At 47.3% G+C, this 23,548-nt stretch overlaps 1 protein-coding gene across 7 annotated transcripts in view; it reads left to right on the top strand.

The window, feature by feature from the left end:
- CACNA2D3 (calcium voltage-gated channel auxiliary subunit alpha2delta 3) overlaps positions 1-23,548 on the top strand; it is a 699,185-nt gene that overhangs the window by 272,048 nt on the left and 403,589 nt on the right. For all 7 annotated transcript variants that reach the window (XM_073230729.1, XM_073230727.1, XM_073230728.1 and 4 more), the window contains exon 5: positions 11,539-11,701. In XM_073230729.1, the coding sequence (XP_073086830.1) occupies positions 11,539-11,701 (163 nt within the window). The remainder of the gene's footprint in view (positions 1-11,538; positions 11,702-23,548) is intronic.

Below are 23,548 nucleotides of genomic sequence, written 5' to 3' on the forward strand. Positions count from 1 at the left end.
AGAAAGTCTGAGTATCTACCGAAATCCAGGGATGCAGGGTGCCTACCTGCCCACCCCTGGGGGCTTAGCACAAAAAGAAAACCTCTGGGATCTCCAGGGTAGCAGATACCATTAGCAAAGGGCCAAAGAATCCACTGATTTCCTGCATGGGGAAAGGGACCCAAGGAGGCAGTGTTCTGGGAGGAGAAAGGTGGAGGCGGGGCAGCGAGCCCTGGGCCCTGCAGGTGGGCTCGAGCTCCTCGCTGCCGCTGTCCTCCATGAGTTCTTACCAATGCTGGGTGCAGTGGGAGAAGCCTGACATATGCCCGTGAAGGTCAAAGTTGCTTCCCTTTACAGGTGAGGAAATGTGGTGCCTGATGATCAGGGAGAGAAGGCTGCGTGATGGCTGGGCTGCCAGGACTGGGTTCCGTGGGAATTGGGGCCAGTATTAGGGCCAGACGGGCAGTGTGCACAAGGACAAGGGTCCACACGGACTGCAGGCACCCGGCAAGCCTTCCTGGGAGGCCTTTCAGCATCAGGACGTGAGGAGCACACTCTTCAGGGCTTAGTGCTTGCGAGTAACAGAAACGCGCTCCCGCTAGCTTAGGCCGGCGGCAGGGCTCGCGGTAGGGCTGGGGCCGCGACTGCCTCAGACCACCCCGGCCCTGTGGCTGCCTGCCCGGAAGGGTCAACGAGTGGAAATGAGCTTGTCCAAACTGTAGCAAGAGGGCAGTGAGGCGGGAGTGGCTGAGGGGCTGGGCAGTGGAGGGGACCCGTGGGCAAGGTGGGCAGCAGCCGGACGCAGAGCTCTATAAAGCCTGGGGGAGGGTTTTCCCAAGGGTGGCAAGAATCCACCAGAAGGTGACACAATCCACGTCATGGCTCTAAACGCCCACTCTGCTGCCTGGATGGATGGCAGGGGATGAGGGCTGTCACCCCTTTCTGTTGAGAGGGGACAGTTACCGTAGTGGCTAGTGTTATGTGTCAACACAGCTAGGCTATGATGCCCAGCTCCTTGCTGGGTCAAACACCATTTTCAGTGTGGCTGGAAGGTATTTTTTCAGAGGTGATTAGTATTTACAGCCGGTAGACTGTGAGGAAAGCAGATCTCCCTCCATAATGAGGGCTGCCTTGTCCAATCAGCAGGAGGCCTTACGAGCCAAGAGAGATTCCCTGAGGGAGAAGCAATTCTGCCTGAAGATTGCAACATGAAAACCCAGCCCTAGTTTCCAGTCTGCAGGGCCTGCCCTGTGGAATTTGGATTCAAGGCTACAATGCCAACTCTCAACCTGGGTTTCCGGCCTGCCAGCTCCCCATGCAGCTTGCAGACTTGCCAGTCGCTAAATTCAAGTATGCCCCTTCCTTTAATAAACCTCTCTCCCTATATTGGTTCTGTTTCTCTGGAGAACTGTGATCGGTCCACTTCCTTACAGAGCAGCTGTTGGTTTGCTGACCACGGATTGTGGATCCAACCCTTGGGCTGCGTTTCCAGGCTGGAGTTGCCCTCTGGCTCCGGGGCCGGGAGGTGAGGAGAGGAGCACAGGGCCCTTCCTAGGGAGTCGGCAATAGGTTGGCTTGACGCACACACACCCAGGAAGCAGTTAGAGAACTTTACAGGCGGGATTCAATTAAAGCCAAAATGTACTGTGCAGATACTTCCCACCCGTGAAGCAGGGCCTCTGGGGGGTCCTGGAGATCTGTTACGCAGCTTACCCACGGGAAAGGGAAGCAGAAGTCACCCTGAGAAGCGGTGTGTCTCCTCCTGGGCTGCATGGCGAAATGACTGCCGGGAGGCTAACAAAGTGCTGCCTGAGGACTCGGATCTCGCTGTTCTGAGGGTTGGCTGGGGCATCTGGACATTGCCCAGCTCTCCGCTGGAGCCGGGGAGCATTGCCTTAGGAAACCTTCATTCAGACGGCAGTGCCTCTCACCTGGAGAGAGTGAAGAGGGAACCACGTCAGGTGTAGGCAACTGTGGTTTGCCGGCCATTTCCTGCCAGCTGCCTATTTTTGTAAACAAAGTTTTATTGGAACACAGTCATGCTCATTTGCTTATGTATTCCATTTGGCTACTTTTGCTAACAACAGAATCAAATGTTGGGACAGAGATAGTCTGTCTTGCAAAACCTAAAATATTTACTCTCTGGCTCTTTACAGAAACAGTTCCCCAGCTCCTAAACCAGGGAGGGATAGGTTTTCCAGGGTGTAGGTGGTGGGGGTGTGGCTGGGCCACCACTGTGGGGAGCGCATTCCCTCCAGTTGAGATACTGCCTCCGAAGCCTTCTCCACACGTATAGGCAGTCACCACCAGAGACACCCAAACTGAAGCCTCTTCGCCATCAGGTGACACTTCTGGATGAACCGCACGTCTCTGGTGAGTCAACGAGCAAGCAGGCCTGAGCTGGTGGATTCTGCAGTTGGCAGAGGGAGGCATCAGTGGATTTTCCCTGACCTGAAATGGACACTCTGTGACAGTGGCACTGAAGGAGCGGGACTTCCTCTGCAGAGGGGCCCGGGCCGGCCTCGGGGACGGTGCGGGGTCACGGAGCTGTCCCAGAGCTCCGGCCCTCGGCTCTGCACCTCCGGTGATCAGCACGGTTCCAGCGGCTTCTGGAGTCACCTTGACCCCATTACTCTGGATGCACTCTTCTGTCTGAATTCGTGACAGAGGCCAGGCCGCACTGAGACCATGGCCTCCTAGAGCTGCCCTTTGCCCAGGCCAGAGGAGACGCTGCTCTCAGCACCATCTTCCTAACCTGCTGAGAACGTCCCCTGGCCCCACGTGGCCCAGGAAACAGGTCTGTGGGATGCAGCTCCCCTGGGAGACCTGGCGACCACAGGGATTCCGACACTGGCCTCCCTCTGTTCCCCAAACTTTATTCACTATGGCACACATTTAACAAATTATTCCTTAAGCGCATCCATGGGCTGGCTTTCTGTCACGCAGAGCATGCTGTGGAAATGCTGTTTCATGACTCTGCAGAGAAGAGCTGTACCCACGGGGGCACGAAGCAGGCCCCTGGGACGCCCAGGGGGAGTAGGTCGCTTTGGTTTCTCGTCACTTTAATCACAACTTTTGCAGCTGGTTTCATAATGTGTGTTTGTTAGTCTAACAGTTGGCAGGTAGTACACATGAGTTATAAATAAATATATGGGACAATGATACTAAAAACAACTTCTTTAAAACAGACTTTATTTTATTTATTTATTTATTTTTTGAGAGGGCATCTCTCACATTTATTGATCAAATGGTTGTTAACAACAATAAAATTCTGTATAGGGGACTCAATGCACCATCATTAATCAACCCCAAGCCTAATTCTCAACAGTCTCCAATCTTCTGAAGCATAACGAAAAAGTTCTTACATAGTGAATAAGCTCTTACATGATGAACCTTGCAAGGGCAGTCATATCACAGAAACTTTCGGTTTTGATCACGCATCATGAACTATAAACAATCAAAACCAGACTTTATTTTTAATAGCAGTTTTAGGTTTACAACAAAACTGAGAGGAAGGTGCAGAGATTTCTCCTCCTCGCACACATAGCCTCTTCCCCTTTATGAGCATCACCACCAGAACAGCACGCTTTTCTTAACAAGGCTGAACCTATATTGACACATAATCACCTGAAGTCAATAGTTTTCCTTAGGGTTCAGGCTCCATGTTTTACATCTGTAGGTACGTGCAAATGTGTAATGACGTGTATCCATCACTATAATATCATGCAGACTCTTCTGTCCTGGAGAACCTCTGGGCTCTGCCTGTTTCGCCCTCTCTCCCCCACATCCTTGGCTACCACTGGTCTTTTCATTGTGTCCACAGTTTTGCCTTTTCCAGAATGTCTTATGGTTGGAATCACAGTCTGTCACCTTTACAGACTGGCTTCCTTTACTTTATAATATGTTCCTAGGTTTCTCCATGTCCTTTTGTGGCTTTATTCCATTTTAGCTGAAAAATATTCCCCTCTCTGGATGTACCAGCGTTTATCCATTCACTGAAGGACATCTTGGTTGCCCCAATGTTTTGGCAGTTATGAGTAAAGCTGCTGTAAACATCTGTGTGCAGGTGTAGTGTGGGCACAAGTTTTCAACTCTTTTGGGTAAATGCTAATTAGCATGATTGCTGGATTATATGATAAGAGTATAGTTAGTTTTATACGATGCCACCAAACTGTCTTCCAAAATGGCTGTAACATTTTGCATTCCCACCAGCAATGAAGGCGAGTCCCTATTGCTCCACTTCCTCGCTGACATTTGGTTGTGTTCCAGATTTTGGCCATTTCAGTAGCTGTTTAGTGGTATCTTATTGTTATTCTACTTTGCATTTCCCTGGTGACCTATGATGTGGGGCATCTTTTCACATGTTTCCTTCCCATCTGTATATCTTCTTTCATGAGTTATCTGTTAAAATCTTTAGCACATTTTTAAATCAAATTGTTAGTTTTCATATCATTTGAGTTTTAAGAATTCTTTGTGTATTTTGGATAACAGTCCTTTGTCACATATATTTTGTTTCCTCCAAGTCTGTGGCTGTCTCATTGTCCTGACAGTGTCTTTCACACAGCAGAAGTTTTTAATTTTAATGATGCCCAATTATCAATTACTTCTTTCATGGATCATGTCTTCGGTGCTGTATCTAAAAAGGCATTATCATTCCCATAGTCACACCTAGCTTTTCTCCTATGGTGTCTTCTAGCAGCTTTATAGTTTTCCATTTTATATTTAGGTCTGTGGTGTGCATTTTGAATTAATTTTTGTGAAGGGTGTAAAGTCTGTGTATTATATTCTTTTTGTTCCATGTGGCTGTTCACTTGTTCCAGCACCATTTGTTGAAGAGACTGTCTTTTCTTCTTTGTCAAAGATGACTTGACTGTATTTATGGGGGCCTGTTTCCGGGCTGTCTCTTTTATTCCATTGATCTGTTTGTCTATTCCTTTGCCAATACCACACTGCCCTGCTGACTGTAGCTTATAAGGAGTCTTGAAGTCAGGGAGTGCAGTCCCCCAACTTTGTTCTTTTCCTTGAATATTGTGCTCAGAAACTTTTTAGTGGAAGAACTGCCTGATTCCTTCCAGCCAGAAGTTCTTTTATTTTTGTTTCTTAAAAACATCATAACCACCTACTGCAGGGGTTGGCGAGTTGCAGCGCTCAGGCCAAATCTTATTTTGTAATTTTGTAGATTTTTGGTAAATAAACTTTGAAACACAGCCAGGCCCGTTCCTTTGTGTATTGTCTGTGGCCGCTGTCATGCTATAACAGCAGAGAGGAGAAGTTGTGATGACGACTCTGGCTCACACAGCCAGCAGCATTTACTACTGGCCTCTCTATTACCCTTGCTCTACTTACTCGCTTTCAGACACTTACTCATTGGGCCACTGAATTCTGAGCCCGTGTTGTGCCAGGTCCTGGCACTCAGCGCACCCACCGTTCTGTCCTTGGTATTTAATGTGCCACAGTTTGTCCACTAGTGTCCTTTGTACTGCATCACACACAGTAGGTTATCAGATATATCAGAAAAGAATTTATTTACTCTGACCTCATGGGTGACAGGGATTCAGAAATACTGAGGTGATTGGACTGTATATCTTTTCCTAGATCATATGGACAAAGCCACTAAGCCTTATACTTACAGCAATGAATTCCACGGACTGAGAAATCATTCTCTGTGTTTGCACTGAGTCAGCCTTTTCAAAATCAATACAGAATGGACAGGTGGATTGGGGAGGAGAAACAACCCATAGCTGTCCGTGGTGAATGAAGAGAACCATTGAGCGAAATCTTGCTTGTTTTCATCCTTCCTAATTTGCATTCTGGGCTGCGTGGATTATTCAATTAAACAGTTGTTTTGAAGCTGCCTCCAGAGAGCCTGTGTATGGACCATGAGCACCCTGGCCCTTACCAGGCAGGCTGAAGTGGTTTTTGTTCATTTACCATCCAGTTGTAGTGAGACAATCATGTTGAAGTCTTGGGTTTCCAACGGTGTTGGTAACACTCTGGGAGGAATCTCAGCTGCCTTGTTGTTTGGAGGGCAGATCCCTTCTGCAGCAGGAGCCTCCCCTGATGGACGGGCAGCGCCGGGGCGGTCCAGGTGTTTCTGCTTGGTAAGCCATGCCCTTGGTTGATGTTTCTGTAGATAGGTATGATTTCCTGTTTTGGGGTGTCCTATCACCATAAATTGTGCTTTAAAAGATGGCTGTGGGTGGAGTTTTTAAATTAAGTTTTATGTCTGTAAAGTTTTAGAATTAGTAAGTTAAAAAATTGAGCCTTTTGTGACTTCGTTTAGCTCAAGTGTAGATCTCTACATAGTAAAATAAGGAGTTCTTTAGCATACAATTCAGCAGCTACTAACAAGTGAACACATGGAACAACCCGCACCCATCAAGGTGCAGAACGTTGCCAGCACCCCAGGATGTGCCCTGGTGTCTCTTTCCTCAGAGCCCCACCTCCCCTCCAGGAAGCAACCCCTGACTGCTTTCACTTTTGAATAATAACTTTGTTCTAGACTTCATATAAACGGGGTCACACATATGCACTCTTTTCTTTCTGGCTTCTTATATTCCAAGTGTTTGTGAAATTCATCCATACTTTGAGTGCATAAGCAACTTCCTCCTGGGTAGTATTCCGCTGTCTGAATGTATCACAGGTTTGTTTATCCTTTCGTCTTTGATGGACACATGGGTTGTTTCCAGGGCTGTTGTGAATGGGGCTTCCACATTCACACCAATGTTTGTGTGGCTCCATGTTTGCATTTCTCTTGGATAAATACCTAGGAGTGGAATTGTTGGGTCATAGGGCAGATAATGTGTTTAATTTATAGGAAACTGCAGAATGGTTTTCCAAAGTGTTTGTAACATTTTATATTTCCATGAGCAACATACAGCATTTCTGGTTACTCCGCATTCTTGCTAACATTCAGTATTTTCAGGAATTTTCATGTCAGCTATTCTGGTAGGTGTAAAATGGCATCTGGTTGGAGTTTTATTTTGCCCTTCCCTGATGGCTAATGATGTTGAACACTGGTTTTCATATTGGCCATTCACATACCTTTCTTTGTAAGGTGTCTGTTCAAATCTTTTGTCTATATTTTCCCGGATGTTTTAAGTTGACTTATAGAAGTGCTTTACATAATCGGGGGGTAGGTCATTTGTCAGATGTGGATTACGAACACTTTTTTTCCTCAGTAATGGCTTTCATATTTGTTTTAATGGTAGTGAATTTGATGATCAGAAGTTTTCAATTCTTAAAATCCAAATGACCAGTTTTTAAAATTGTAAGTGCTTTTTGTGTCCTAAAAAATCATTGCCTACCTGAAGTCTACAAAGGTAGTCATTGTTTTTTTTCTTTTTGTTTTTTAAAAAAGTATTATAGATTTGGCTTTTACATTGAAGGCTATCATCGTCTTGAATTAACATGTGTGTGTTGTGAATTAGAGGTTGAAGATTTTGTTTTCATATGGTTATTTGTTCCAGCTCAGTTTGTTGAAAATGTGTTCCCCACTGAACTATCGAGGCACCTGTATTGAGAATCAGTTGACTGTGTATGTGCAGCTTTATTTCTGGACTTTCTGTTCCACTGATGTTTGTCTATTCTAATGCCAATACCACACTATTTTGATTAAGTTTATAGTAAGACTTAAAACCAGGAAATGTGAGTCCTTAGACTTTCTTCTCCCTTTCAAAATTTTTTTAATATTCTAGATCCTTTTCATTTCTATATAAAATTTAAAATTAACTTTCCAGTTCCTAGAAAAAGCTTTTTGAGATTTTCATTGGGATTTCATTGAATTTTTAGATAAACTTGGGAAGAATTAACATCTTAGTGTTGAGTTTTCTAATACTTAAGCAAGGTATCTCCCTCCACTTATTTAAGCTTTCTTTACTTTGTCACAGAAATATTTTGTAGTTTTCAGTATACAGGTATTACATGTAATTTTTAAAATGTTTACATAAATATTTCATGCTATTGTAAATGTTATTGTTCTTTTCAATTTCTGATTTTTCTTTGTTAGTATATTGAAATATAATTGATCTTTGTATATTGATCTTGTATCCTGTCACCTTGATAAACTTAGTAGTCACAGTAAATGATATAGATTCTTTTCTGCATAGACCATCATGTTGTCTGCAAATAAAGACAATTTTTTCCTTTCCAATGTCTATGGGATCGATGGATTGTTTGATTTGTGTTAGCACATTTGCCAGGACCACGAGTACAATACTGAATAGAAATGGCAAAACATCCTTACCTTGTTCCTGATCTTAGGGGAAAATACTCAGTGTTTCCTCATGAAAAAGTGTAAGCTATAGTTTCTTGAAGATGTTCTTTATCAGATTGAGGGCATTTTATCCTATTCCAAATTTCCTCAAGAGTTTTTATGATCAACAAAATTTGAATTCTTTCAAATTCTTTTTCTGCATTTATTTGGTTGTATGTTTTTTTAATTCTGTTAATGTGGTGAGGTATGTTGATTAATTCTGCAAATATTAAACCAACCTTGAATTCCTGGAGTAAATATAATTTGGTCATGATGTACTGTCTTTTTAATTATAGGTGGGTTTGATTCAATATTTTGGTAAGATTTTTATATCTAGGTTAATGAAAGATATTGCTGTATAATTTTTTCTTAAACGTACCTGTTTCGTTTTGGTGTCAGGGTAATGCTGCCCTCATTAAATAAGTCAGGATGTATTCTCTCCTCTGATTTTCTGGGAGACTTCATATAAGATAGCTTGTACTTTTTCCTTATATATTTGATAAAGTTCATCATTTGAGGCATCTGAACCTGGAGCTGTTTGTTTTAGCATGTGTTATTTAGGAATATGTTGCTTAATTTCCATATATTTTATTATTTGTCCAACTCTATTTCTGTTTTTGAGTTGTAGTTTAATTCCAGTAGAAGAGCAGACATTGTATGATTCCTATTGTTTTCAATTTGTTAAGGTGTGTTTTATGGCCCAGAAAAGGATATATATCAGTGATTGTTCCATGTGAACTTGAGAAGAATGCACAGTCTTCCGCTATTGGATGAAATATCCTATGCTAATTAGATCTAACTGATAAGGCTGTTCAGATCAATTATGTCCTTGCCAGTTTCCTGCCTGCTGGAAATATCAATTACTGATAGAAGTGTATTGAACTATTAAATATAATAGTGAATTAATTTATTTCTCTATGTAGTTCTGTCAGTTTTTACCTCACCTTTTAACACTGTGCTAGGTGCATCCATGTTCAAGATTGTTGTGTCTTCTTGGAGAATTGGCCCCTTTATCAGTGTGTAATGCCCATCTTCTTTTCCTGATAGTTTTCTTTGCTCTGAAGTTGACTTTATTTGAAATTAATATAGCTACTTTGTTTTTCTTTTGATTAGTGTTAGCGTGGTACATCTTTATCTCTTTACTTTTAATCTGTCCTTTATATTTAAAGTGGATTTCTTGCAGACAACACATAGTTTGCTCTTGTTTTTCATTCTGACAGACTCTGTCTTTTAAATAATATATTTAGACCCTTCACATTTAAAATTATTAGTGGTATAGATTAATATGTGCCATATTTATAACTGTTTTCTTTTCATTAATCTTTTCATTCCTTCCTTTCCTTCTTTTTTTTTTTTTGTCTTATACTTTTCTTCTGCCTTCTCTGGTTTTAATCGAGCATATGACTGAATTTTTTCTCATTTCTTAGTATATAAATTATACTTTCTTTTAACATTATTTGAGTGGTTGCTTTATAGTTTGAAATACACATTTTCAACTAATTCAGATTCACTTTCACGTAACACTGCACCATGTCGTGAGTGATACAGGTACCTTTTAACAGAGCATTCCCAGTAGCCCCCCACCCATCCCCTGTAACACCGCTGTTATCTTTTCATTTGTCCATAAACTATAATCACCGAATAATTTGTTGCTATTATTGTTTTGAACAAACTGTTATCTTGTCAGGTAAGTTAAGAATAAGAAAAATGAATTATTTTATCTTCATTTATTCCTATTATTACTCTTAACACTCTTCTTTCTGTAGATGATTAGTTTCTGACCTATATCATTTTCTCTCAAAGAACTTTTAACATTTCAGAAGGCCTACTTGCTACAAATTCCTTACATTTTTGTTTGTCTGAAAAGGTCTTTTTTTCTCCTTCACTTTTGAAGGATAGTTTTGCTGGCTACAGAATTCTAGGTTGGTGGGATTTTTTTTGGACATTTTAAGTATTTCACTCCACTCTTTTTGTTTGCCTGGTTTCTAAAGAGAATTAATCCATCCTTGTTCCTCTGTAGGTAAGGTTTTTTCTTTTTTTCTCTCTCCAACTTCTTTCAAGATTTTCTCTTTGTCTGATTTTTTTGCCATTTGAATGTGATATGCTTAGGTGTAGATTTTTTATATTCATATGCTTGGTGTTCTGTGAGCTTCTTGGATCTGTGGCTTGGAGTTTGTCATTAATTTTGGAATGTTCTCAGTCATTATTACTTCAAATATCTCTTCTGTTCCTTTTTCTCTCTTCTCTTTCTGGTGTTCCTATTACACATTTGCTATACTTTTTCAAATTGTCCCACTTGAATATTGAATGTTCTTGAATATTCTGTTCCTTTCTTTTTTTTTTTTTCCTTTTTGCTTTTCAGTTTAGGAAGTTTCTATTGACATATCTTCAGGTTTACTGATTTTTTTCCTCAGCTGCGTTTAGACTGCCTGTGTTTGATTTCTGGCTCTGCTTATCAGCTGTGTAATCTTTGACCAGGTGCATAAATACTTTATACCTCAGTTTCCTCATTTGTGAGGTGGGAATACTCAGAAAACCTATTTCATAGAGTTGTCAGGAGAATTGCGTGAGTTAACAGATGAAAAGCACTTAGAATGATTTCTGGCACAAAGTAAGCATTCTGTGGATGTTAGATGATGATGATGACAGCGATGGTAATGAAATAGCCGTACACAAATGTGCCAGCACCCTCCTATCTGAGGGCATTTGCGGGTGCTGTCCCCTCTGCCTGGAATGCTTCTCCCCAGATGCCCACACAACTCACCTGCTCCCTCCCTTCAGTCTCTGTATGTCATCGTAGCATTGAGACCTTTCCTGCACACTACATATAAAAACACAGCCTGTCTCCTGCTGCCATCCCCCTGCCCTGTTTTATTATTTTTCCATAGCACGTATGACTATCCGACATAATATATATTGCTATTTTTGGTTAACTTCCAGTCTCCTTCAACTTAAATGTAGGGTGCATAAGGGCAGCATCTGTCTTCCAAATTTAAAGAATTGCAATGTTTTTAGGGCAGTTTTCTCTATATTCTCATAAGGAACTCTGTGTAGCTCCTTATATTTATGTTGTCCAAGAAAATTTAATGATGTAGGGAATATGTATTGCTATCACACCTGTGTAAAAGCAGATGATAGGAAAGACTTAAAGATATTATGTGACCACAGTAGGGTCCACACGTGTAGGGACTGCCTGCAGTTATGTGACCAGAGCAGGGTCCACACGTGTAGGGACTGCCTGCAACCTGTGGCCATATCTGTCTGAGTTCACAACCACCAGTAATGGTTTTTACTTTCTTTTTCAGTATGAATATTTCAATGCTGTGCTGATAAATGAAAGGGACAAAGATGGGAATTTTTTGGAGCTGGGGAAGGAATTCATCTTAGCCCCAAATGACCATTTCAATAATTTGCCTGTGAACATCAGTCTGAGTGACGTCCAGGTGCCCACAAACATGTACAACAAAGGTAAGACTCGCTGCTGATGCTTCCTGGGGAGGGTGGAGAGTGAAGGGTCGGGCTGGCTGGTTTGGCGACTGTGCTACTTAAAAAAAAAATCACAATTACAAGCTGGGTGTGTCAGCACCAGCTGTCCAGGTGAGTTGCTGTGTGCATGTTCATCTTGGATGTTTCGAGCTGTCTAACACCTAGTCAGGGGCTGGCACACTTTTCTGCACAGGCCAGATCGTAAATATCTTAGGCACTGTGGGCCCTGCGGCCTCTGTTGCAGCTCCTCAGCGTGGCTGTTCTGGCGCAAGAACAGCTGTAGACAGTATGTAAATCAGCACGTATGGCTGTGTTCCAGTGAAAGTTTTTATCTGTAAGGGCAGATGGTGGGTTTGGCCTGCAGGCTGTAGTTTCCTGACCCCTGACGTGGCCCCTCTTTCCTCTTCCTGCTTGCCTTACAGTCATATTTAAGGGCCTGGGGGGCTCCTGGGGTTGTTAGAATCGGTTGTCTGTTCTTAGAGTATCAGCTGTGTGCACCTTGCTGGGGCTGTTTTCAGGCTGGTGCCCCTCAAATCCAGTTGTCATACAGACTCTAGAGTTTCTTTCACCCCAGTTCCCATCTGCCCATCTGAGTTGGGATTGTGGCCAAGGAGTGGGCCCTGGCATCAGATGGCCTCTGGCTAGACCCCGTGTTCCCTCTCTTACTGCCGTGACCTTGGGTGAGCCACCTTGTCTCTTTAGATCTTAGTTTCTGTGTATCTAGGATGTTGACAATAATTGCATCTCCTCCCCCCGGGGTGATGATGTTTAGGAAAGGTTTAAGGATGTCACCCTCCCGCTCCTCACCATTACCAAGTAGGATTTTGCTCTGCTTTGTCCGACCTGGGAAGCTCTTAAACAAAGACCTTTCCTGTCAGAAGAATAAGTCAGAAAGCCCTGGCATCATCAAAGTGAAAAATCTGCCCCATTGTCTGCCACTGAGGTTTCAAGATTCCCATGGGCTGGTTTGTATCACCACCCAGTTCCATGGTCGTATACAAGAAGGCGGCGCTCGGGAGAAGGGCTCTGGGCCTGAATCCTGCCTTCCCTTGCTGGCTCTGTGATCCTCAGCAGGTAACTTTGCCTCTCCCAGCCTCAGTTTCCCTCTTTGTAAAATAGGGTTGAGGATGCTGCCTCGCTCAGGGTTTATTGTAAGGATACAAACAATGGGCAGACACCGTCACTCACGAAGGTGCTCAGCCACTTCTTAGCTGCCATTGTTCTTATCAGGACATAACATGCTTATCATTTGTATTTCTAAATCATTCCAGAAGAAGAAGAGCTAACAGCTCAGGGTCTCTGAAACGTTCCTCTCGTGCCTGGCCTTTGAGCTGGGACCCTGTTGTGTCCCTTTCCTGGTTTACCTGTTACCTGACCTTAATATTCAGCCGAGGCAGTGCCCCATCCTTTAATTGTTCTGATGGTTATCAGAGACCCTGTGGTGAGCCGTACACAGTCCCTCCCTTATTCGTGGTTTACTTGGGGAACAGGGAATGAGATCACCACACCGTGTGTCACCTGCTGGCCGCAGTTCTAGAAAGCTGGGGGTGGGCGGGGCTCTCAAGGGGGTCCTGACCACTTGCTGGTGTGGGCAGCCATGTCTCTCTCTCTCTCAGAGAAAGTGATGTCAGTCTGACCTTCCCTGAGCTGGTCTGATCTGGACTGTATTTGGCGACCCAGTCTTCACTTAGACGCTCCCTTAGGTGCAAGTCCCAAAGAACCTGAGCCTTAGGAGGCCGCGTCCATGTCTGGTAGAGTCTGGTTCACCAGGGTGAGCGTGTCAGCTAAGGAACAAACCCCCTTCTGTGCAGTGTGGCTGGAAAAGAGCCATCCTCTCTGCATGAAATACATTCTCAACTGAAGATGAAAAATTAGCAAGATTTCACAGAGCAATTTTGGACATAAAATAATTCAGAATGATCTTTTAAAATATGGCAGCTGCTTCAAGGTTGCTGAAGCTATTAGCACCATTACAGAGATTTAATTGTACCTTGAGCTTTAAAAGCATAATTGTACCTTTTGATGGGAACACGCAAGGGCTCAGCACTGCCTTCGGTCCCACAGGCTGCAGAATTGTAGCTGCGACTTGCTAGGCAGAGTCCTAAGAGGCCCTCCAAATGCTTGAGCTGTGGAGGTAGATAATGGTATTTAAGGTCATCCTCAGCAGCTCTGGTGGGGTCGGCCTGACTGCCCCGCTCCAGACTCTGTGGTCTCCCAGCTAGGCTCTGGGGTCATGGATCAAGGTCAGCCAGGTGCCGTATCTTGTCTCTGCCAGGCAGTGAGTAGCTGCCCAAGGGAGAGAGGAGGGGACTTTGGGAAAATTCCTGTCCTCTTTCTACCTAATGCAAACCAGCCCCAAATGGTCTTTTTTTCCTTTCCAAGCTGCAGAAATGTATTTCATGTGTAGAGGGCCCTCCAGCTCAGATCTAGTTATTGATGACATGCACTCAAAACACATGCTCAGAGCTTGGTCACTAGCTGTGACATTCCTGGGTTTAAAATCTTGCCCCCAGCAAAGGAAACCAATAGAGGGCCGTGCTCTCCTGGAAGTTTGCGCCCCCAAGGGTATAGAGCACAGGGGTGTGAACGTGCCTAGGAGCTGCTGTGCGCTGTGCTCTTGGGCTTCCCTTCTGGTCCTGAGTGGGACTGGCTGCTGAGATCTCCCTGTGCCTGCCGTCTGCCTCCTCCTCCTCCCCGGCTGGGCTTTGCAATGAGGCCCCCCAGCTGGGTCAGCACTTACCTCTGCGCCTGAGTTCTCGCAAAAGCACCCTGTCCCGTGCTTTGCTCATGGAGGATGGGGAGTTGTTCATGGCTCCAAAGGCATTGGCAGCCGGTTCTTAAACAGGTCTCCGGGCAGTGACACTCATGGGCTAGCGATGCCAGAGCAGCCACTCACCAGATGTCGTTCAGGAAGCTGCCGCATCGGGCACTGAGGGCCCTTAGACACATTTCTAAACACTCACGGAACATTGCCCTTTGAATTCCTGTGGCCAGGAGGACAACTTGCCCATCTGTCCCTAGCTCTGAACCTGAAGTCCCTTTCAGTACTCCCCGGAAAGGGATACGTGTACGTCTGAACATACGCACCTACACACAATTGTGTATTTGTGTGTGTGAAGACAGTGATCTGTTCCCCACCTGCCCTTCCACTCCTACTTTTTGTCTCTCTCTACCTGGTAAAACCACCTTCTGTCCATGGAGTGAATCTTTCTCTTTCCTCCATTGTTTCTTGTTTCATTTCCATTCATTTTCATTCCTATTATCCCTGCCTCCCCCTTTCCTGTGTATCCAAACATTCATTCCTAACAACCAGCTCAGGGCAGCCTCTCTATCTCCTTCACTCTGGCTGTGTAAGTGACTTCGGTTTATTCCTTTGTTCTAGCCTGGTTTAGTTCCCCAAGTGCATTGCACACATTTGTTCTTTCTACACTTGGAGTTCTCCCAGGGCAGGGGACCCTGCTGATTCGGCTCTGTGCCCCAAGTGCCATGCTCTTTACATAGTGGGTTTTCCACAGATATGGAATAAGGTAAGGGATGCCAGCCAACCGGGGCTGTCATGTCCTCATGCTGTTTGCAAGGGACAGAAATGTTCCCTGGCTGATTTCAAGGGGAAAGAAACTTTTTGAAAAGACGTGGGCTGGTTCACAGACTCTCTAAGAAAGTTAGAGAATAAGGCTTAGAACATGGCAGGGAGGGAGGGTGGCAGGGGCCAGAGCCACACCCAGTTCTGGCTGGTGAGGACCCCCTGCCACCATGGCTGCCCACCAGTGCCTCTGTGACCGCATAACATGTGTGTGCCTCACGTTCCCCCATCCTTACATGGAGATGACAGCCCCAGGGACCTGTCTCGGGGCTGTAGTGAGGATTCAGTCTCAGAAGGATGAGTGGCACAGTGGCCGCCCAGTACGGGAGCCTCTACCAGTCTCTCTTCCCTTTTCCCATCACCTCCGGGGGGAAAATAAGAGCCGTGTTGTGGGGCTGCAGTTGGGTAGCACAGGTAAAGCATGTGGCCCACAGAGGGCCTGGCACCTTGAGCAAGGCCCATGCCTTCTGCCAGGGTGATGACATTATTAGTGTGGCCTGTGCTCCCAGGCAGGGAGTGACAGGAAGCCACAGGCTCCCCAGCTGGTGGGGGCAGGATTAGAACTTGGCATTCTCATTCGTTACCTCCTCTCTGGACCACACACGCCCTGGGGGCCTGGGCTGCTGGTCTGTGAACCATTTTTCTCAAGGACATCTGTAAGGGAAAAGGCAACAGTCTGTCTCCCAAATGTCTTTGTTTTAAGTGCTTGAAACCCAAGAACAAGAGAGAGACCAGAGTTTGTGCTGTAAGTCACTGCTTATATCTTCTTGTATGGCTGCTGAGAACACAAACGGGCAGTTATATGATTCTGTGTTGTTTGGGTTTTTGGCTACTAATCTGAGGGATTTGCAGTGTCCCATTTTGCTTCCTTCCTTCCTGCTCCCCATCACTGTGCAGTAAACATGCTGCTGCAGAGACAGAGGAAAGCGATGGGTGCAGTAGAAGTGTGGTGGCTTAAAAAGGTGCCCATAGATCGCATTAAACACAAAGGACCCTGGGATTTGGCTGGGGGGCAAGGGGAAAGAAAGGAAGCCTGTAGCGTGTGAGTATTTTAGACCCAACAGAAGAGAGGCAAAAATATTAGCTGCCTTTGCATTAGTTTTAGGCTCAATAAAGGACAATGTGAATTTTAGAAGTGCATTGGTTTGAACTTCATACCATTTTACCCCTGTCGCCTCTGCAGCCCCATTAGGGGGGTTAGGCAGTGACACTCGCCATGCCAGGGTGGACTCCAGCCTCCTGATGAGACTGGAAATGACAGCGAGTCCACGGAGAGGGTGGCCCATCCCCACCACTGCAGAGCCTGAGGGCCCAGTCTGTCCCTTGGAATCCAGTAGGTGTAAGCCCTGTTCCAGGGAAGGCAAAGGTCTGGTGACGCGGGCCTGGGTCCTCTGAAGCCGCGTGTGTGCTGTCGGGAGGCAGGATTGCTGGGTCTCGATTTGTCAGCATTTGTCAGGTGTCTCAACCTATTTTTCAAATAAAACACAAAATGCATCTTGCCAAGCACTTTTCTCCTGAATTGCATGTGTATATTTTGAGGGAAATTGAATCCATATGTTTCCGATTCGTTTATCGGAAATCATTAAACTGTTTTCCAAGAGCCTTTTGATGTGTAAAAGGCTCGTGAACCTTTTTAAACACTGTTAAAGGTGACATCACCAAGATGGTGACACAGGTTGTTCCTGACTTTGCTCCCCCCACCCCCACCCCCCAAGAAGAAAAACTAACGTCTCTTCAAGAGCAGAACACCACTGAGAATCCTGGAATATGGGGTGAGGCTGAGGTACCCCCTGCAGGGCAGAGACCAACACAGGCTCCTTAGAAGGAAGAGGCTCCGTGGTGAGCGCATCGCCCTCCCCAAGGCCAGCGCAGCCCCTTAGTGAGGTCTTCCTGAGCCCTGGTTCCTCCCGTGGGAAAGGGAGCCTGCGGGGACAGCCAGCTGCCCCCCGTGTCATGGGTTCCTTCGCGGGAGCCCCTCCAGTGCCGACTCAGCCGTACAGAAGACAGAATCAGCGACCCGGTGAGCAGGACACTGGAAATTACCTGGCCAGAGGAGCAAAAAGACAGAATGAAAAAGAATGAAGAAAGCCTATGGGACTTATGAGATACAATGGAAAGAAATAATATTCTTATTGTAGGAATTTTATAAGGAGATGAGAGAGACAGAAAGTATATTTAAAGCAATAATGGCCGTAAACTTCCTGAACCAAGGAAAAGAAGTAGACATCTAGATCCAAGAAGCCTTAGGTACACCGAATAGGATGAACCCAGGCAGGGCGGCACCGGAACACCTTGTCCTGCCCTGCAGGCCGCCGATTCTTCTGTCATTCCTACGATGTACCCCCTGGCACTTTCTCTCTCATGTGTGTTTTGCCTGGGAGGAGGTGGAGCCATGTCTAGTACACACTCCAAAAATAGCAGCCGCGACTGTTGCAGCCTGGGCTGACAGCCAGTGTGTTCCAGTAAGGAAATGGTTAAGAACCACTGTTCCTGGACTGACTCCATCAGCCACGACAGGCCACAGGTCCCCAGGACTTTGTGGAGGAAACGCAGGCTGGGCCTCCGAAAACATGGGAAGAACATAGGGGACATGCGGACCGTCTCCGCAGCCCTCCCTGGGATGCGCTGGCTCAGCCTCCATGGGCTCGTCAGGGGCATGGTGTCTGTCTGAGGTTGAATATGACATGGACTCACTGGCTTGATGCTGTCCCTGCCATCACAAAAGGCCCAGGCTGTGCAGCTCGCTTGTCTGCAAAGTGGACATTATCATAGCACCTGCCTCGTGGGTGTTTGTGAGGATTAACCAAATCAATATAAGCTAAGCCTTTAGCACTGTGGCTAGTATGTGGCAGAAGCCTCCTACATGTCACTTTTGTCAGTAGTGTTATAGGAAGGATTGTGAAAAGCCCACGGCGCTGTGGCCTACGCCTGGGAATATCTATGACACTGCTTAAGGAAACATTACCTTGGAAACCCTTTTACCCCTGAAGCTGTGCCATCAGGAAGTTTAGTCAATAGTAAACTCTGGAGCTGGAGATGCGTGTGGCTGTTGGAGGCCAGTGGGCACCTTCTGCAAGCAGTCCCATCCCCGACACTCACACCTGCCCTCCCCTTGCTGCTTGTGCCCAGACGTGGATATGGGGAGGCTCTCTGACAGTTCCCTCTGTCTCTTTTCTTCCTCTGTGTAACATTTATGGGGTATTTGCAGTGTGCAGGCAGGAGCGTGATCTAATGTAATACAGTGCTCCCCATAGCACGGTGATGTGGGAACAGTTACCACTCCCATTTTACAGAGGGGAAAACAGGCTTAGAGACTTGTTCAGAACGACTCAGCTCACGACGTGGGCGAGTCAGTCTGTGGCGCCGGCACTCTGAGTTCAGAACCCCCAGGACACACCGCCTCTTTATGCTGGGTCCTGCCCACCCGCACATGCCGTGCTGTCGCTCATGCTTCACCTGTGCCGCGAATGGAGGGCCCTTCTTGTCAAGTCCTGCTGTTTTCTTCTCAGCATGTGAAAATCCATCCCCAATGAAAACTAGCCTCATTTGACATAAACATTTCCAGTCTCTTTCCGTGATACCCACTGGAAAGTCTTTTTTTAATGTAAAGCAAACTGCGTCAGAATGTCAGTGGGCACCAACTGCTCACACGTTGGGGATGTTTCTGTCAGAGGCAAGATGGTCCCACGTTTAATCCTGCAAACCTGCCGTGCCAACATGCATGCAAGCAAGCGGGCAAGGCGGCAGTGGCTCATGAGGCGGGGGTGCTCTTCACCTCCCCAGAAGGCTCGCTGCTGTGCCCAGGAGGGGCTCCTCCCAGGACTGCCTGGGGCGGCGTTAGCAGGGCTGAGTTCCGGGTTCCACCATCATCCCATGCTTTCAGGGATCCTCACAGAGCGCCTCTCATGTGCCAGGTGTCAGCGTGCGGGGGCACGGAGAGGGATGGGTGGACCCTGGCACCTACAGGCCATGGGAGGCCGCTGGGGAGCAGGCACGTGGCTGAGCATTTGAGACACCAGAGGGCTGCAGTGGAGGTGGGGGGGGGTGCTGCAGGTTGGCAGGAGTGGGGCCAGAGCAACCCAGCCTGGGCGAGGATGGCCACGATCGGAGGGTGTTTTTCTGAACGGGACAAGCTCAACTGGCCTCTGGGGGATGGGGAGGAGCCAATTTAGCCAAGGACTGGCGCAGTATGGGAGGCAGGGAGCACTGTAGGAGGAGACCACACTGCACAAGATGGTGGAAAATACTCTGGGGTGAGATAAAGGAGGGAGATGCCACATGAAAATCCATCCTGCTGGTCTGCTGTGTTGACAAGATAGTCAAGGAATATGAATTGCTATCATAGAAAAGGCGTTTAACTGTATGAGTCAACTTTCCCCAAATTCACTTTATTATGGTCTCCTTTCATGGAACAGCCATGAGCATCTCAGGAAGCACTGGCTACTCCCTGGGATTAGGAGGCTCTGGTAAGCTGGTGCTCTGTGTGCACAGGGAACAGCTCAAACGTGCACCAGTAAGTAACCAAGATGCATAGGAAAGATGTAGATGAAAACGCACGTTTGTGTTTGAAGGATATGCAATGATTGTACACAAAGGACATTTCTGGAGGGTGTGCAGGAACTGAGGTGCACACGTCCTATTCCTCTGTTCAGTTTGAATGTTCTGCCACAAATGTGTGTTGCTTTTAAGCAAATTCCAAACAAAAGAACAAAAGCACTTGATATACAAGAGCTACTCAGCTCTGAGTAATTTTCAGGTGCACACTACCCCTACGAAAGGGAACACACCTGCACACAAAGTGACAAAGTGCTGATCGCTGGTTCTTTCTGCTTGGTGGCAGCTGGGGTGGCAGTGGTTTTGTCCAAGGAAGAAGGGGCCATTGTGTAAGTTGTTGATGCACGGACGCTGCCTTCGCTGCAGGTGGCATTTAGTGCCGGAGTGTGTCCTTAGAGTGAAAGTTGTTATTTTCCTTTAAACGATGTTGGCCTGGGAGAAGAAAGGGTTTCCCTCTAAAGAGTTCCATCATACTCCGGTCATGTGCTAATGTGACTCACAGACATGGGGACGCCCGGCCTCCACTGTGAAGAACAATCTGCATTGTGAGAAACTGTATCAGAGCTTCTGAGGGGCAGACGGGAACCTGGGGCCAGAAATGAGGTTCTGCGGCCTTCAGCCCAAGGCCAGCGGCTGTGCACTTTGCTGTTTGCTGTCACAGCTGTGGTCCTGGGTACCCTGCCCAGAGGACTTCCTGAGGCCGCTGTGCCTGGGCCTGAGTGGCCCCTAAAGGACAAGGAGGCTCCTGATGGAGGCCGGGGGAAGGTGGGCAAGGGTGTGCCCAGCCAGTCCCTGCTGCTTTAGCCCAGCTCGGGCTTCCTCCCCAGGCCTGACCTGCATAGGTAGCATGTGTCACAGGGGATGGGGGGTCAGAGGACGTATCTTCCCTACTTGGAGAATGCCTGACAACACAGGTAGGCCTTGGGCAGGGGGCATCCCCACTCAGGGGTGTTCTCTGCTCAGTGACACCAGTTCTTCCAAATGCCTGCTTGCAAACGCTGTGACATCCTGAAGTTCCTGCCTCTGATACGTGGGTGGGTTTCTAGTAAGAATGGCTTTGGTGACCTCCCTTGTTTTTCAAGAGTTTGCGCAGCGTGGGCGGCTCTGTTTATAATCTCCAAAGGGCCACCGTCTTGCGTTCTCCTTCCGTGCTGAAGTGGAAGGGTCACTTCTGTAGGCTTATGGTCTTACTCTCTTTTCTCCCCCTCTTTCCTGGATGCTGCTGTGCTCTCGCACCCATACACGTAGGTCTCTGCAGATCTCCAGAAGCAGAGATGTGCAACACGCAGCGAGTGACTTTAGATTATTTCGGCACGTGGATTTATCCGTGTCTTAGAGATCGAAGGATCTAACCCTGCATGGTGGAACGCAGCCTGGGTGTGAAAGTCTTCTAGCTCTAAGTCTGTGGTTTCACCACTAGAGCCTTGAAGCAGAGGCTGTGCCACGGAATCCACAGGGGCTCGTCTGTACTTGGCTCTGCTTTGTTTAAGGCCCAGTGCTGGGCACAGGGAATCTGGACCATCCTTATCCTTCAGACACTTTTCTGGGCTGGGTTTCATGTGCTCTCCTTATTGCCACCAAAGGACAGTGGAGGAGGGGAAACGGCAGGGCAGAGTGCCATGGAAACCCAGACGAAGAGGTGAGGAGGGCTGCTGGTCTGTCGGGGTGCAGGCTCAGGGCCGCTGGGGTGCCTGGGATGGGCCCGCATCGGGGCGTGGAGGGCCGACTCCTGGGCAGGGGCAGGAACCTGAAGGCCGTTTGCTCAGCAGGGCTGACCACGTCCCAGACTGTCCTGGTGTATATCAGGGACAGGGCGGCGTGCCCTGTGTGCTTATCACAGAGATGACAGTGGAAAAATCTGTGTCGGAGCCTCCTTCCTTGCCCCACACGCAGGGGCAGTGGAGTGACCCCCTTCCCGGAATACCCGCGGGTCTCAAGCAGATTAGTTCATAAGGGTTTTCTTCCTCTTTGCCAGTCCCTCTCCTCTCCAAGATTTGAGGCAGCTGGACTGGAAGTGTGCTGAGTGACTTCCTTCCTCGGGGCCAAATGGCCTTCCCTTCTTTCATCCTTGCCCTGCCCCAGGGGCAAGTCTGCGTCTTACTGATGACCGAGTGATGACCACATGCTGCTGAAGGTGCTGGGCGGCTAAGGGCAGGTCGGGGCTCCGGTACTGGATGAAGAGAAGGAAAATGATGGAACTGTCAGTTTCCTGCGTAAGAGACACTGGAACTCACAGAGAAGCTTCCTTTTGACCCTTGTTTTTGAGGGAAAATCCCCAAGGATACCAGCATAAGACCCTCTGAGATGCTGCCGTCTGCCGAGCGGTTGGAAGAGCCCACCCGGGCAGTGGTCACCCTGTGTGCACAGGCTGCAGTCCGGGGCTGCACAGGTGCTCGCTGCATGCCTGCAGCACCCCGAGAGTGGGAGATGGTCAAGCTGGCGGGTCAGGATGAGTTCGGAAGCCAAGCAGCCTGAGTTAGAATCGAGTGTCCACTGCTTGGCTGCTGGGATTTCAGGCAAAATGTTTCAGCAGTCTGAACCTCAGGGGAGAATGATTGCACCCAACCCAGGGCATGAAGCTTGTGTGAAGACCACACAGGGGGCACCGACAGGCACTCTGGTGGGTTAGGTGATGGGCAGGGGACAGTGTCTGTGGCTGTGAGAATCTCTGTTGGAAATGGAGGCAGCTGGCTGCTGGGTCCCCTCCGATGCTGGGTGCGCACTCTGCCCCTCCACCTTGGGTGAGGTCCTGGATTCTAGGCGACCTTCAGGGAAGGGCTGACTGTGCCTGGGACAGAGCCCTGGGATGAGATTTTAGGCTGAAGGTTCCTCTGGAAGGCTTTACCACCTTGAGCACCTTTGCACAGCTCACTTCCTTCGTTCCTTCTTTCAGGAAGACCCTCCTGATTGCACAGATGAGACTAGGTGCCCCTCCTATGTGCCAGCACTGTGCTGTGTTGTCACCTTGGGGGCTGCTCTGTCACCCACTCTCCAGGGTGAGCTATCTAGCCCAGCTGTTATGGGTGCTCTGGATGCACCCACTTGTTGGTTGAAGGGTGCAGGTAGATCTGATGAGCCCCTTGAAGCTGGAAATGGCTGATGTTCCATACATATGGTAAGTAAGAAGAGATTAAAAAAGGAGTGCTTTTCTCTGCTCCGCAAGGCCCAGAACACACCCACATACAGCACAAAACAGAAGCAGTGCCTTCCTGGCCTTCCTCAGCTCATTACAGAAAGAGCCCGGACCAGGCTTCAGGTGTCTTCCAAGTTAAGGTAGGAAATTTGGACTCAACTAGTGTAATATTAACACTTTTGAAGCACTTCACCATGCTGAACAGACCAGAGAATATTTCTTCCCTATGCTGCAATCCTGAGGAGATGTGTCCCCTTTTGGTTTAAACAACAGCAAGTTCAGGACACGAGAATGTAAGCCCTTTAAGCATCTGCAGAATCGTGGCCTGGCAGCTGTCACTGCTTTAGGACACTCATGGCCTTGTGTTCTGGCTGAGGGTGGATTATCAGAAGCTGTGGGAATAGAGGGCAAGCTCTAGTGGTTGGTCTGCATTCTGTCCCTTCCAGAGGGGGATTTTTACATACCTGCTGGCACTAGATTATCATTTCTGCACACCTGTTGGGGATAAACTCGGGTTGGGAGTTCCAGTGCTTTAGAACTACAGGTTTTCTCGGGCCAA

The sequence above is a fragment of the Manis javanica genome, chromosome 3 (genome assembly GCF_040802235.1).
Source record: "Manis javanica isolate MJ-LG chromosome 3, MJ_LKY, whole genome shotgun sequence".
Lineage (NCBI taxonomy): Eukaryota > Metazoa > Chordata > Mammalia > Pholidota > Manidae > Manis > Manis javanica.